Source organism: Pyrgilauda ruficollis, unplaced genomic scaffold (genome assembly GCF_017590135.1).
Source record: "Pyrgilauda ruficollis isolate IOZ18807 unplaced genomic scaffold, ASM1759013v1 scaffold45, whole genome shotgun sequence".
NCBI lineage: Eukaryota > Metazoa > Chordata > Aves > Passeriformes > Passeridae > Pyrgilauda > Pyrgilauda ruficollis.
In genome coordinates this window covers 3,022,839-3,038,954 of record NW_024526044.1, presented here as the reverse complement: position 1 = coordinate 3,038,954, position 16,116 = coordinate 3,022,839, and the positions used below count along the sequence as shown (strand labels likewise).

Below are 16,116 nucleotides of genomic sequence, written 5' to 3'. Positions count from 1 at the left end.
AATTCATTATAATTTTGCATATTAATTACCATGAATCATGTAAGATTATATTTTACTGGCTTAATTCTATTAATACTTGTAGAGGATCACTAACTGGAAGACAGGTCCTTGCTGCAGCTTCTTCTGAAGCTCAGACAAATAGAAATGTTTGTAGCTGCTGGTGGTGGGATGCTCACAGGGAGTTTCTGTAGATAAAATTGATTTCCTCAGTCCATTCCCTTCACGAGGACCCACCTCTGCTGCCCTCAACTGCAACAAAAGGATCGTGGGTTAGGTGAATGTTTCCTACTGTTTGATTTGCATTTCAGATGCTGTGGCTTCAGGGAATGTGCTGGTTTTGGACTCTCAGAGCAGCGGGAACATCAGAGTTCGAACTCAATGATTGGGAGCTTACTGCCTGGAGGAATCTTTGGAATGTCTCGATCCTGAAGTAATTCCTGTGTGTCCTCTCACTCCCACGCCGATCTTAGGTGTTGGCATAACTGGACCCTGAGCAGTTATTTTCTGAGGCTCAGCAGAGAGACTCGTTAAAGCTGGAGCCTGTGTATTCAGTTACTCTCCCATCTGTGAGGATGCACGACCGACCTCTGCAACAGATGTTCCTACAACTTTTATTTTCAATAAAGTTTCTGTGATGTCCCTTCAAAGACCTTACTCTAGGGAACTTTTTTTTTTCTGGAATTCAGCCTGGGTTTGGGGTTTTTTTGTTTTTCTTTTAGGTGTATTTCCATTATATGCATCAGAATTCACTTTTCCCGCGTAGGTGGAAGATTGCACAGACCTTCCCGGCTTTCCTGGCTCCAGATCAAAGAGCATCAGCTTCCCTTTGGAATGGACACAACCAAACCTGTCTGAGCTCCGGGAGACAACGCTGCCCGGGACAGGCCGGGACTGTCGGGGTGTCTGTGCAGGACAGCAGTTGGACTCGATGACCTCTGCGGGTTCCTTCCAAATCAGCACATTCTCATAATTGTCCGCTGACCAAACATTAATAGGAAGCGCTTGGCAACTATTAAAGATCGGAATAAACACCTTACTCTACCCCAATCCACCATGTAAGTGCACTATGAAAAGGCACGTGGAAAGCCCCGCTCGCCCAGCGCTGTGCCCAGAGCCCGCCCGGGCCGTGCCCGGCGCTGCCGCGACACCGGCGCGTCCCCGCCCCGCGGAGCCGGGGCCGGGCCCGGGGCGGGGCGGCGCGGCCGGGCCGGGCAGGAAGATGGCGAACGTGCAGCTGGAGTTCCAGGCCAGCGCGGGCGAGGCGGACCCGCAGAGCCGCCCGCTGCTCGTGCTGGGGCAGCTGCACAACCTGCACCGCCTGCCCTGGGCGCAGCTGCGGGGGAAGCTGCAGCCGCGGGTCACCGAGGAGGTGAGGCCGCGCCGCGGGTCCGCGCCCCCTCAGAGCCCGGCAGCGCCCGCGGGGCTCCCGCGCCGCGTCCCGGGCCGGGCCGGGCCGGGCCGAGCCTGTTGCTGCGGCGGGGCCGCCCTGGCAGCCGCTCCCGCAGCCCTTGTGCCCACCCCGGCGGGGGAAAGGCGCTTTGCCCTCTCTGAGGGGACGGTGCGGCTGCAGTGAGCGCTGAGAGCCCCCTCCCCGCCCGCAGCCACTGCGGTGGGAGCTGCGGACCTGTTTGTTTAGTGGTGGTGATGGCTTGTGGTAGAATGATAAACGTTTTGCATTGCGGCTTTTAGGTCGCTAGATGTTTGGCAGGGGTTTTTATACAGGGCTCCCCAGTGTCTTAAGACAATATTTACCCTTCTTGGTTTTATTTGTTTTTAATTAAATTGCTATGTGAAATAATAATTCGGAGCTAGTAAATCATTCCTCATATTTATCACTAGGAAAACTGTCTCAAGTTAAGAAAGCTCTGAAGCAGCCTGTGCACTAAACAGTGTGGTTTTAGATTGTAATTCATATGGGTTAAAGCAGATGCTTGTAATGGAAAGTACGTTTATATTTTCTGGTTAATGAACAGCTTTGTCAAATTTCCTGTTTCTTTTCACTCCAGAGGTTGTTGTGTACAATTTCTTTGTCTCCAACACCTAAACCCCTGTCATTAAAAAGTGCCTAAATACATCAGGAGCGAGGTGGGAAGGAAAGCCTGGCACAGTTCTTTGTCTTTAAATCCTTCTTTTCTCCCCAGATCTGGCAGTCTGCTCTGAGCACGCTGAATCCCAACCCCACGGACAGCTGTCCCCTGTACCTGAACTATGCCACGGTGGCCGCGCTGCCGTCCAGGGTCAGCCGGCACAACAGCCCGTCCGCCGCGCAGTTCGTCACCCGCCTGGTCAGGAACTGCCTGCCTGGGGGGGTCCACAGATGTATTGTTGTAAGTGGCTCTTGAAATGCTGCTGGTGAAATGTCTAGAGAGTGTTTTCTCGACTTTTCCGGGTTGTAGCTGTCTCCAAGGAGACTGGAGGTGGACAAGTTTGACTGATATAATTACACTGACATGAGTGGTTTTGCACTGGCATGTAGGCAAGACCTGACTGTAATGGCTTGTGCATGCTCAAGCACATTAGCAGGAGGAAATTAAGGCTGGATTCATATGGAACATCTTCAACCAGGAATGCCCATGCAAAATGAACTATTTGTGGCTTTTTCCTGGCTAGGATTTGGGATGTCAGCACATGCTTCAGGAGGTTGATGTAGCCTGAGTGGAGGGTGTTATGTCTGTATGACAGAACCCATGAGAGGTGCCTTGCTTGTGTTGTTCAGTGAGTTTTAAAAATCTTGGTGCAAATAATGCTCCACTGTGAGCCCTTTGCAGCACTAGCTCTTAGACTTCTTTGGTCATCTTCTGTATGAGCCTGATAAATTTATTTGTTTCTGTGGGTTCTCCAGTTAATATCAGATTTGTGGGTTGTTGGAGAAGACTCATACAGTCAGTGTCAGTGACAACATTTAGTAGTGTTCTTCACTTGGAAAACTTTTTTGCAAGAGCTCTACTTAATTTTTACCCTTTGAAAATGTTTAACTGAAACTGCTTTCCACTGGTAATTTCTATAATGAACTTCTGAGAAATAATCTACCTGCTAATGAACTTTTGGGTTAATACTAGCCACATTCTCTTACAATTTCTGCTTTCACATTCTCATATAATTTCTGTCTTTGTTACTTTTGTTTTGAGCACATTTTGGTGATTCCTATGCCTTTTTTGGTCCTGATCTGTAGGCTAACCTGCGTTAATTGCACTGGTATAATTACAGCAGTCCAGCTCCCTTTTAAGGATGAACTAATTGCAGCAGTGTAATTCGTCTCCATACGGGAAATGAGCTGGACCATTTCAGTGGGCTGCTTTCACACTGCCTCTCTGTCCATGCAAACACCACGAACGAGTTTGTCTTGGGCAATGTTATTTCCCACCCCGCTCCTTTTTCCCCCTTTTCCCCAGTGCTACCCCAGGTAACAGACCTTTAAGTGCAGCCTTGCACTCGGGTGTTGTGTGACGTGTTTTGGTGCTGGCTGCTCTTGCAGATGGTGTGTGAGCGCTCCGAAGTCTTCGCCTCCGCCTGTGCCCTGGCCAGGGCCTTCCCCCTGTTCACACACCGCTCCAGCGCCTCCAGACGCACAGAGAAGAAAACTGTGACAGTGGAATTCTTCCTGGTTGGCCAAAACAACGGACCAATGGAAGTGGCAACGCTTAAAGTAAGATTTAGGGGTTTTTCTGTCACCTTTTCCTTCCGTTTGTTGCATGGGCGAATGCATCTGTCTCAAGCTGCCTCTGGAATAGGTGTTGTGTAATTATCTTAGCTCAGGGTTCCTTGATCAGTTCACAGCATCTGTGAGTGGAAATACTGAACAGATTATTGCAGCAGATGCTGAGGATATTACTCAGAATTTACATTTCAGGGGTGTAAAACACCAAACAAACAGCACAGAGAAAATGTCTCCTCTCTCACGTGTATCACAAATGCAGACTCTGGTTTTAGCCTTTAATATTACACTGCTTTTGGTGCGTGGGCTCTCACTTTTTTCTACCCAGGTAAAAGCTGTGTGTGACTGTGCAGGTGAATATCACAGTAAAGTCACTTAACAGGGATCACATATGGCCTCTGCTATTTCTGTCTGATGTACCTCTTTGGCTGAGTTTTTCTGGCAGAACTATGGCCAGAAACAAGACCCTAAGAAACAAAACAGCTTGGAGCTGTTCACGACAGTGAAATATGTCCAAGTCATCTTTTGGTGGCAGAAAATCAAAGACTGTTTGCCTTGTTTAACTGTTTCAGAGAGGAAATTCCACATCAGGTAACTGTTGGCATGCCAGGTCATTCCTCCTCAAGATCCATAAACTTAAAAGCTATTCCAAGATTTGCAGTTAATCTGTTAGGGAACTCCCTGTTCAGTGTTCCAGGTTCTGTGCTTTAGTACAGATGGATACTTCCTTAGCTGATCAGTCAGTGAGGTTACAGAAATCCCTTAAATCTTTTGGCAATGCATTTGACAAAGGATATGCTATTGCTGCATTTGAAATTCATAGAACTACATCTTTAGGTGTTTGGTTTTTTAGTGTCTTTTCCTCTGTGCTTGGTCTTTACTCTGTGAACTGATTTGGCCCCAGAAAATGGTGCCAGCCCAGTTTTCAGCAAAGTGGCAAAGACAGGCGTGCTGAGAGTACAACTCTTGATCACTCCATTTTTCCATGCCCCAAATCAGAAAAAGCATAGCTGGTGTCAAAAATAGTTCCTTCTGATAGGTAGATTCCAAACCACTTGGGTTATTTTTAACTTAAAGCTGCAATTATTTCTACCTCCCATTTTTCCCCTTGATGTCAATGCCAAAAATATTACTGGCTTCCTCTTAGCTGAGTTTGCACCCCTTAAATTCAACCAGCACTGGACAGCTAATGCAGAGCAAGGAAGAGGCATGTGGTAAGACATTTTTATCTCAACCTCTCCCTTGGCATGTTGTATTTTACACCTAGTGCATCGTACAGGGTATTTTATGGTGAAGACTAGCAGGGATTGTCAGAGCTTTGCAAGGCACTTATTAAAGGCTGCCATTATCCAGGTTCTCTGGAGCACTCTGGAAACACAAACACAGGCATAGCTTATTTCTGGAAGTCATGCTGCTCCCCTGGGGCTTGGCCTTGGGGTTAGAGCACCTCCTTTTACCTGCCTGGCCCTTACAGGGAATCACTCCAGACAGAGCTTGGCTCCTGAGGAGGTCTTTACCCCTTCAGGGACAGTAAAGCAATCAGAAGTAATTGCAGGGAATTGGGCACCATTCCAAAGCAAGCCAAGGTTTAGGGGTGTGCTGGGATACAAATGTATGGAGTCCTTAGGTTGGTCTGGCCAAGCCAAACTTCAGATAGCTCAGCATGAGTGAGTGAGTGTCCAACACCTCAGATTCCTGTGAAACCCATCTTGACTCACCCCCGTGCTGTGTGTGGTCCTCAGTGTAGTGTGGCTACTGGAAAGCTTGCACAAAGTTTCCTTCCCCCAGGTCTTACAGCTTCAGGTTGTTAGTTCGTGGGTGTTAAAAGTTGAAGCTTGGTGTCTGGTGTCTTCATGATCCTTCTTTTGCCAGCAGGATCCTTCTGTAAGGAAACAGCCTTGGCTGCTTGACCATTTTGATTCTGTCCACTCTTGCTTAGATTAGGTTTTGCTCAGTCCAGGTGAGGGTCAGTCCATTTTGCTGCAGCAATCAGGGAACAGTGCATGTTTACACAAACATGGAATATTCCAGTTTCCCCATGGGCCTGCCATACAGAATGTCTCACAGCAGTAATTTTATTTCCCTCAGCCACTCTGCCTGCCCTGTAAAACTGCAGTTTCCCATGTTGCAGATTACACAATCTCTGCAGGTTTCCAACCCCAGCAGCCCATTGCGACTTCCTGAATTAGCTGCCTCTTATCTTTCTTTCCTCCATTTCACTTTGCCTTCTTGGTCTCCCTTTGGTAATGGAGAAAGATACTAATTTTCAACACCAGTTTGCTCAGTAAAAGAATACAGTTGCTTAGAAATTAAAGCACATAGTAAAATAAGCTGGACACCTACAAAACATAATGGTTAGCTTGGCTGACATTGTTTAACTGTGCCTGTGGTGGTGGCAGTTAAGCATTAACATGCTCCAGAGGAACCACACATCTGGTGCTGGCTGCAGAGGGATGAATGCAGAGCTGTGCCAAAGCCCAGCCCCTTTCAGGTGTCCTCCCTTGTGTTTGCAGTGCCTGACCAGTGCCACCGAAGGGGTCCGGCTGGCCGCGCGCATCGTGGACACCCCGTGCAACGAGATGAACACTGACAGCTTCCTGGAGGTTGGTGATGCACCTGATGGGTGACAGTTGCTAATTGGAACTCTGGACTGCAGTAATCAAGCCCCAGTGTTGCTGTCTCTCAGCTGTGTGTCAGCAGGGGGAAGGAAATCCAACCAGGGGTGCTCAGGCTCTTCCTTTGGCCTTTCATGTTTCATAGAACTGTGCGGGATTGGAAGGAGGCAGAGTTTACAGCTTGGAGTAGGGCACTGGGAAGGTGAAAAAATGAGCTCTTCATTTGGTCATGGCACTGGATTCTTGTCTTAAACCTGATGGTGACCAGAGTTACTGAAATCATGGGACAGCTGACATGTTTCCAAATGAGTTTTATCATAAAGATCTGGAAAGCTGTTGAGAATGAAATTATTCCTGTCCTATTACATCATGATCCAATAGAGTGAACAGTTGTCCTTTACCTCAGAAGATTTCTTTTACTGGCAGAGTCTAAAGGTTGAATGTATATTTCATGCCATAGTAAGTCAAGGATGTGTCAGTGGAATTAGGCCATTGCAAAATCAGCACCACTCCCAAAATTGTGAATGTCTGTATATGTATGCATGCAAAATCACAGAAACCCCTTAACTGGGTACCTATTTGTGTGGAAGGGCACAAATGTGTCTTGATGATTGACTGACAGTGGTCTTTTTTCTGAATTACTAAGGAAATCAAAAAAGTTGGCAAGGATCTTGGGATTACTCCTACCATTATCCGAGATGAGGAGCTGAAGGAGAGAGGCTTTGGAGGTACATCTTGTTGAGTATTACACTTTTTTCTTAGCAGGTGACTGGAATGTTTTGCCATTGTGATGTTTTATTTGCACATTCTTTAAACTGTTTTATTGCCCACAGTATTCCAAGAAAATACCCACAGGGGCTCCCTGCAGTCTTTCTTCCCCACAGGTTTAATTTTCTGTTTTCCAGGTATCTATGGAGTTGGAAAGGCAGCTCTGCATCCTCCAGCCCTGGCAGTTCTCAGCCACACTCCAGATGGTGCCACACAGACCATTGCCTGGGTGGGCAAAGGTATTGTGTATGACACTGGAGGACTCAGCATCAAGGGAAAGGTACAGAAACCCTTGTTCTGCTGCTGCCTTTGCTTACACTGTTGTTTTCTGATGGAAGCAGTTCAGATAATCTCTGCAGGAAACAAAAGTACCTTTATATTGAGTTAAATGCTTGCTCTGTTGTCATCCATATGGACACAAACTCTCAGGGGAGACGACCAAATGGGATTCAAGGACCACTGCAGAAAAATTCAATAGCAAGATGATATTTTGCCCTTTAAATTTTGCCTCCTGAAGGGCAGAAAGTAGGAACAAAGATGTTTAATTTCTGGTTTCAAAGATAGTAGCAAAACCCATTGGAGCTAGCCTCAGTGTGAAACTTGTAACAGCGTTTTCTTTTTACTTTGCTAACAGTTTAGCAGCCCAGGTTTAGTATCTTTCAGTTCCAAGACCACCAATAAGCAGAGGCACTTGTTCCTTGTTTGCATTGATGACAGCTGAGCACTGTCAAAACCAGAGTCTCAGAAGCATCAGAAACACTGGTTCTAGCAGGCATTACTGTGAAATTCTCTTTCAAAGACAAAAAAAATTCTGTGGTTCTGTTTAAACAGACTACTATGCCTGGAATGAAGCGAGACTGTGGTGGAGCAGCTGCTATTTTGGGTGCCTTCAAAGCCACTGTAAAGCAAGTAAGTAAAATGTGTTAATTGATATCATGTATCCCAGCACTGCCAAGGAGCTTGGATATATTCCCAGAGACAGAGGCCTGTCTAATCCTGAAGTTCTGACCTGCCCCTGCTCTTAGTGAGCTTGAGCCACTCTGCTCTTTCTGCTATTCCAGGAAAATATTTCACATCTTTACTGGGATCTTGAGAATTGTGAGAAATTCCTTGAGTGCTGACTTTTTTTTTAAGGGTCTTCCTTGAATTTCAGAGTTTGTTCTGTGGACTGGGTGGTTTCTAGTTCCTTGAATCAGGTCTATACTTGAGTTATCCAGTGCTGATTTTGTTTAAGCTGTGGGCTTTGGGGCAGCTGTTGTCACCTTAGCAAAGAAGGGGATGAGTGACTCTGGGATGTGAAGTCTTTCTATATTCCAAATCCTGTGCCAGGTCTAATATTAACCTAGTGGGTAAATAGCAGCTCTAGTGTCATCAGGAGCTGCTTGTTGGTTTGCTTCTGTGGTCAGAAAGTAGTGGGGGAGCTGAGAAGAAGCCAGGCATTGAAATATGAAGAATTACAAATATTCCTATTGCACTTTAACAATGCAAACTGGGGAAAAGTGGCTGCTGCCAATAAAACTCTGCCCTCTCCACAAATCCAGTGACTGAGTCTTGCTGACAGAGCAGCTATTGCCTCCAAGGAGTATCCAAAGTTCAGAAAATATTTACTGCTGCAGATTAATGCATAGATCTGATGGATGCTTTGTCCAGGGGCCAATCAGTGCCAAATTCCCATTTCTCAATAGTCTAGCTCTGTGCCTTGGCCCTCACAGCATGTTTAATGTGGAAAGATTGTAAACTTCACAGCTATCTGCTGAGAATTGAAATTGAAAACAGATTTGTGAGCTGCATCTCAGGCAGAATAACTACCTTGCATAACTAAATCCTTCAAAAAGTTATGTCAGAGGTCTGCAAGGGACAAGAGCTGGAATGTAGATCTTTGGGAGATTTTGGGATAGCCATGGTGGGGGACGTTGTTTCAGAGGTTCAGTCCTTGTTTCCAGAGTAGTTTTGTGTGTGATTACCTGCACTGAGAGAAGTTTCATTCCCAGTCCCAGTAGATGTGAGCACAAGAGGTCTGTCAGTTCATACACAATTACTGCAACAGTGAATAAACTGCCAGTGATGTGTTTGGACTAACTGAGCCTGGAGAAATCTTTATATGTAAAAACAAAAGAATGAACTCACTGCCTAATTTTACAGTCTCATGTGAGAAGACCTGTAAATGACATCCCTGCAGAAAATATGTTCAGAGAGGCAGTGGGAAGAATTTGTTGTTACTATTTCAAGTCTTTTTTTTTAATGCTTTTAAGACTAAAAGAAGAAAGGGGGAAGAGGTTTCACTGAGCTATGATTTGTCACAGAGACTAAAGTGGGAAATGTGTGTTGGATAGAAAGCTCAGTGGGAAGAAGGGCAGAGGTTATTTTCCATCTTCATAAAATATCTGCCTGCATGCTGTTCAGCAGTTATACATCATGATTTTAAAAGGCTTTGGATGGCAAAATTAAACAAGTGATTTTTCCTAGAAAGATGCATTTCCTCTATTGTGAGCTTTCCAACACAAGGGAGAAGAGAAAAAGATTAACTTAAATTTTTGATTTCTTTATTGTTAACATGATCCTGCATGTTAGCATAGTGAATCCTGCCTTTGAAGAGCTGCAGGCAGAATGAGCTTCAGGAAAAGGCAGCTGATACTGGAAATATATTTTAACTTTTTGACAGTAGATTAACAACATGTCTCTCGTGGTGGAGAAAAGTGAAGTGCAGTGAGACTGTGAATAGTTGGGTCATGGAGGGAGGGTCCATCTCCAGCAATGCTGTTTGCCCACCAGCTGGGCTAGAAACTGGAATTACTTTCTGGCTTCTAAATGCTGCCTGTTATTTTGAAAGGTTTTGATTGATGCCTTTGCCCTTTAAACTTCAGAACATGAGCTGATTCAGCAAGCCCAGATTTCTTCAGCCACAGACTTTTATCAAGAGATTAAGAGCCAGGTTTTCCCCCAGAATTTGATGTTTTTAAGGTTAATTATCCCAGTTAAGGAGGAACAATGTTTTCATTTGTTAAATGCTGCTGACTCCCTGTCTGTTCCTAGAATCCCTCCACACAATACAACTGCTGTATAAATAACAGAATCATCATCCATTTTAAAATACCACATAAGCACTTGACTTTAAACCAAAATTAAAACATTATGAGATAAACTAGAAGAGAGGAGGCTAAGAAAAAAAAAAAAAAACACCACAACAAAACAGGTTAAAATGCTCTGTGCCTCCCAGCAAGAACAACACATTCTAAAAAACCCAACTAACACCCACCCACCTGTCCAAAAACCCCACCAGATTTCATTTGAAAATTGTAGCATTGCTGTCAAGAAGTCTTAATCCCTCACTGATTTCAGTCCCAATAAATCAGCTTGATGTGAATCAAAAGCCATTTCTCCCCTCTGGTTGTTACAGGGGTTCAAGGACAATCTTCATGCTGTTTTTTGTCTGGCTGAGAACGCAGTGGGACCACGTGCAACGAGACCTGATGACATTCATGTTCTTTACTCTGGAAAGTAAGATTGTGTCTATCCCTTTCCCATAAACAGAACAAACATCATTTTTCTGTTAATCTGAGAGCCATGCAGATTGTGAAGCTGTACATAAATCAGCTTCCCTAAATATTGGTAATTGCATTTCAGACATCCATAGTGGTGAGTTTTAAGTGTGCTTAGATTTTCCTGTGGGGAATGTAGAGATACATCAAAATACATGGATATCATGAGCTGCACTTCCCTTAAAGCACTCAGAATTTAGGGGTTTTTGTAGTAGAACCAGTTTTCTGTGTCCATCTGTAGCTGCACTGTGTGACAAACCAGCAAAGACAGTCCACCAATCGATCAGAATCTCTTTTAAGAACAGATGTTACTTCTTTGGCAGTAATTTGTAGAATCCCAGCATCACACAGGCTCAACAAGTAGAGCCTGCCACGAGGGCAGCACTGTCCTTTCCCTTTTCCTTGTGTGCTCTGTCTGGATGCTTGGAGCTGGGGAATAGCAGCCCTACAGACTTACAGAATCAAATAAGAGAAGCACATGAGGTCTGAGGCTGCTGTCTGAAGTATTCTAGTCCAGACAGGTGAGTCCTGACTTCCAGCCTGAAGCAGTCCAGTGTGACATGGCCTCTCTTCCTCGCAGAACTGTGGAAATCAATAACACTGATGCAGAAGGTCGCCTGATCCTGGCTGATGGAGTCGCTTATGCCTGCAAAGACCTTGGAGCTGATATCATTCTGGATATGGCCACTCTTACTGGAGCTCAGGTACAGCACTTCACATTCATAACTCAGCTTCTCTTCTGTTCTTCATGCAGCTTTTTTGCTTTTGCATACTTAAATTAAAAGTGGTGTTCTGATGACATCAGCAGCTGATGTAAGCAGGCCAGTAGTCTGTGTTTGCAGTTCAATTTATAATTACCAGAACTGATTTGTTAATGGTGATCAGGATTTTCTTGTCCGTAAAATAGCTTCCATTTCAAGTCATACACATAGTCTACAAGGGTGTAAATTTAACACCATTATTTTCTAGCACCTGTTCCTGTTTTATACAAGGTTATATTGATGAGCAGTGGAAGGTGACTTCTTCCTGATTTTGTCCTTTACCTCACCAGGGAATTGCTACAGGAAAATACCATGCTGCTGTCCTTACCAATAATGAAGAGTGGGAAAAGGCTTGTGTTAAAGCTGGCAGGAACTGTGGGGACTTGGTCCATCCTCTGGTGTACTGCCCTGAGCTCCACTTCAGTGAATTTACCTCTGCTGTAGCTGATATGAAGAACTCTGTAGCAGTAAGATTTTTTTTTCTTTTAAATTTCTCTATTACATAAAAATATGTGTTTTGTAGACAATGAGCTGGCCTGCTGAAAGCTCTTCATGGGGACAGCTTTTAGAAATGGGACACATTGTCCTGGTTTTCAGGGTACTCACCTGGGGCTCTGCAGGCTGTCTTTAGTGTCAGTTTTAAACAGGGTGACCTGCTGCAAAGGTGTCTTTGGGCTGCCTGCCTTTTAAACATGGCCCTAAATGAATGCTGAATTCCTGGATGGAGACCTTTTAGGAGATCAAGGTGGGCAATCCTCAGCTCATACATCACCAGCAGAGAAAGTAGCTGGGAGTGCAGAAACCAGAAACTGAGGACGGACTCCTTGGAATTGCTGCAGCTGCTTTTGCTGCATTTGAGAGTTCCAGTGTGCAGTGAGGTTCCAAAAGCACTGCAGAAAGGAGTGTGGGCAGGAGGGGAATTGAGCAGGGCCACCCTGCTGCTAGGGACTAAGTCAAGGATTTACAGTCAGGTTGGTTTGTAAGACTCTTTTAAGGCCATTCGTTAAGCTTGGAATGAGATTTGTGTAAGTGTCTTTCCTCTAGGCAGAATGAACCATTTATACTTTCTCTGCTGGTGAGACCAACTCTATTTTTTTTGCTCCCACAGGACCGAGACAACACCCCCAGCTCCTGTGCTGGGCTCTTCATTGCCTCCCACATCGGCTTCGACTGGCCGGGGGTGTGGGTGCACATCGACATCGCTGCCCCCGTGCACGCCGTGAGTGCCCTGCCCCTCCTGGGCACACCTGGGGAAACACAGCTGGGGAAAAACACACACACCTGGGGAACACACCTAGGAAACACACCTGGGGAAAAACACACCTGGGGAACACACCTGGGGAAAAACACACACCGGGGGGACACAGCTGGGGAACACACACACCTGGGGAAAAACACACACCGGGGGGACACAGCTGGGGAACACACACACCTGGGGAAAAACACACACCGGGGGGACACAGCTGGGGAACACACACACCTGGGGAAAAACACACACCGGGGGAAAAACACACACCTGGGGGACACAGCTGGGGAACACACACACCTGGGGAAAAACACCTGTGGAACACACCTGGGAAACACACCTGGGGAAACTCACCTGGGGAACACACCTGGGAAACACACCTGGGGAAAACCACACACACCTGGGGAACACACCTAGGGAAAAACACCTGGGGAACACACCTGGGAAATACACCTGTGGAACACACCTGTGGAACACACCTGGGAAACACACCTGGGGAACACACCTAGGGAAAAACACCTGGGGAACACACACCTGGGGAAACACACCTGTGGAACACACCTGGGAAACACACACACCTGGAGAACACACCTGGGAAGCACACCTGCTGCTACCTGCAGGAGCTTTGGTTGGGTCCATCCAGCTCAGAGGGACAGAAATAGGTGGAGAAAGGCCCTTTAGAAAAGCACTGACTCGTCTCTGTTGCAAGTTTCTTGGTTTGGTAGTTTCATCTGTTCGTATTTTTCATTTTGGTTTTCAAATATTCTAACAGCCACTTTAATCAGTGACATCTTTATCATTGTGAGCATTGACAGCTTGCCTGGTCTCTATTCATGGCAATAATCCCAGCCTTCCATTTTCAACCACGTTGTTTTAAGATGATTGACCAGAATTGATCATCCTTCCAAAAATATGTTCCTTTTGGTGGAACTTCTGTATATTCTTTTTTTTTTTTCCTAAAAACCAAGCCAATTCACTCCACTTGCTTCTTTTCTTTTTTAAACTCAGTTTATCCAGCTCATATTCCAAATCCAGGCTCAGGCTGGGTGGGAGATCCCCTGCCCTGAACAATGCTGGCCTCTCTCCACCCACAAGTCCATGGCAGCTCTGTTCTCATGTGTTATTTTAATCCAGCTGGGACAGATTCCAGTGGTGGTGAGGATACAGCAGCACAGAGCAGGGGCTGGCAGTGGCTGCTGACCACCACAGCTCTCGTTGGATCAGCAGCCAAATGAAAACTAATCCAGCTCAAGTGTGAACGGTGTGGTTTCGGTTTTGTTCTAGGGTGAACGAGCTACTGGCTATGGCGTGGCTCTGTTGCTGTCCCTGTTTGGAGGGGCCTCTGAAGATCCTTTGCTGAAGCTGGTGTCCCCCCTGGGCTGCAGTGGGGACTCTCCCCCTGAAGGGATGGAGAGGGACTCCAAGAGACGGCGCCTGGTTTGACACAGCCCAGCCCTGCCGGGCTCTGGGGTTACCTCACTTTGCACTGATCTGTCCTCAAGCAATGAAATGTCACACGTCAGAAATTTCCTTTTTTTTTTTTTATTATTATTATTATCATGATAAGATTTATTACTTGTTTCTGATAAAAACAGCCTGATGTATTGTTTAGTTTGTTGGGTTTTTTTAAATTATTGGTGCACACAGTTGCTGAACAATATCAGTGGTGCAGAGTCCAGGCTCAACTAACTGTATCAGGAAGAGGCCACGTCCTCCTCTGAGCTCCTCAGAAAACTTAACTAAGTGCATTAATGCATGAGAAGCTCTCTCTAGTCTGAAGAAGCAACTGCAGCTATTGCTTACAAAGCCTTCTGAATTACTTATTATATGTGAGGTTTTATCAGACGTTTCTGCAGGCCCCACTACATCTCAGAACACAGGACAAGGAAAAAGAACTCTGTAGACTTGGCTTATTCAGAGACAGTTTAGCTTAGCAGCAAAGGAGATGTACTGAGAAAAGGCCTATAGGTGCTGTTTCTGCATGTTTTAATGTTCTTCTGACCAGTAAAATCAGCAAGAAGGGTTCAGAACATATCTCTATGTAATTTTCACATACAAATTACAGAATGTATTCATGTTAAATGAGGAAAACAATAGAGGGACTGTGATTGAGTAAAATCAGTTTACAAAGCAGAGTGGCTTCTTGCCACTTCATAAATTTATTATTATTAAAGAGGCTTACATATCCCATGTGGTGTTTTGTGGTGTTATTTACATTTCTGAGAACACTGAGTGCTCCAAAACTTTGTGTACAACATCATTACCCTGCTCACATTCCTTTTCCCAGCACTCAGAGCTGAGAGAGGAACAGCTTGCAGCAAGTGCTTTGGGGCAGTCCTGCAGAACTTTCTGATTCACTTCATTTGATTCAGCAGCACTCAGGGGTGCTCAGTGTGGGTTTCTGTACAAGCCAGGGAGCCTCCAGGCACTGCTTTGGCTGGGACACCCACGGGAAGTGACTGGTCCCAGCTGATGTCATGGCAGTGACAGGGCTGGGAACAGAGAGACCAAGTCCCTGTGCTGGGGCTCCACATCAGCCTTTGGAAGCATTTCCTGGCTCCAGCAGTGTCAGTGGTGAGAAATCCCCCCAAATCCCCCCCAGCACCCCTTGGCTGCTCTGCAGATGAAGCTGAGCTGTGAGGGATTGTCCCTTTCCCTGCTGAGGGGATCTCTGGAGAGCTGCTGTTGGTTTTAGCTGGAGCTCCAACACTGAGGGACACCAAGAGTCTTCATTAAAGACTTCTTGGAAAGCTTAATGCAGAAGGGAGAAGGAACATGTTTCATTCTGATTGTGTGGCCCTATTTGGTAGACAAAATGTAACTTAACAAAAAAGGACACCCCAGAACTGTCTTACTTCCTCTGTTTGTTTCTCCCTTGCTGTTCTGGCTCCCTGGTCCACCTGGGTTTTAAGAAATCTGTATCTGAATGAGTTCTGCCCGTGGTAATTCTTAACATTTGGTATAAAGCACTACCTGATACCAAAAACTGTCATGGGAAATGTGTTGAAGTTATTTTTATCACAGACTCAGCATTGAAGCAAATAGCAATGTGTTCTCATTTCAGTGCTCAGATCATCTTCAATCTCCATCTTGTAGAAGCATTCTTCAAATTAATCAATTCTAATTTTGAAATGTAGTGTTTTGCCAGATTTTTACATAAAAAGTGCCCTGTGGCTTTGTGGCACGAGGCTCAATTCTGATGTTATTCACTGAATAACAGAGAAGTTTGATTTTGATGGCTGATTATCATATTCTTCAATTTTGCTGTGTCTCAAGGCATATAATTCTGCTGGATTTAATTTGGAAGGCACTTAATAGAAGCTGTTTTTAAAACTAAGTACCTCATATTAAAGAAATCTATTAAGAAAAGCCTGAAAAGCAAATGAGATGTTTGGGAAATCAAAACCTGAAAACCAGCTGAAGTTTGCTAAAGGACAGTAAAATAAATTAATTCAACACCTAGTAATAAAAGTCTGACGCTTCCTCTTTATCAGAGCTACAAAATAAAAATCAAGGCTCTTTCAAATCTGTA

At 45.3% G+C, this 16,116-nt stretch overlaps 1 protein-coding gene across 1 annotated transcript; it reads left to right on the top strand.

The window, feature by feature from the left end:
* The first annotated feature begins 1,183 nt into the window (after nucleotides 1-1,183).
* On the top strand, nucleotides 1,184-14,774 carry NPEPL1 (aminopeptidase like 1). The gene is made up of 12 exons (XM_041478554.1): nucleotides 1,184-1,369; nucleotides 2,142-2,327; nucleotides 3,476-3,646; nucleotides 6,169-6,258; nucleotides 6,917-6,998; nucleotides 7,176-7,318; nucleotides 7,870-7,947; nucleotides 10,436-10,536; nucleotides 11,158-11,281; nucleotides 11,629-11,805; nucleotides 12,447-12,557; nucleotides 13,869-14,774. Exons 1-12 carry the CDS (start codon nucleotides 1,220-1,222, stop codon nucleotides 14,025-14,027), a joined length of 1,572 nt encoding a protein of 523 aa, XP_041334488.1. The 5' UTR covers nucleotides 1,184-1,219; the 3' UTR covers nucleotides 14,028-14,774.
* The last annotated feature ends 1,342 nt before the right edge of the window (nucleotides 14,775-16,116 follow it).

Bases quoted from the DNA above. Each gene is read 5' to 3' on its own strand.
- NPEPL1 (XM_041478554.1), top strand. From the start codon at position 1,220: ATGGCGAACGTGCAGCTGGAGTTCCAGGCCAGCGCGGGCGAGGCGGAC. The intron at 2,328-3,475 runs GTAAGTGGCTCT...CTGCTCTTGCAG, and splicing joins GGGTCCACAGATGTATTGTT to ATGGTGTGTGAGCGCTCCGA. The intron at 12,558-13,868 runs GTGAGTGCCCTG...GTTTTGTTCTAG, and splicing joins TCGCTGCCCCCGTGCACGCC to GGTGAACGAGCTACTGGCTA.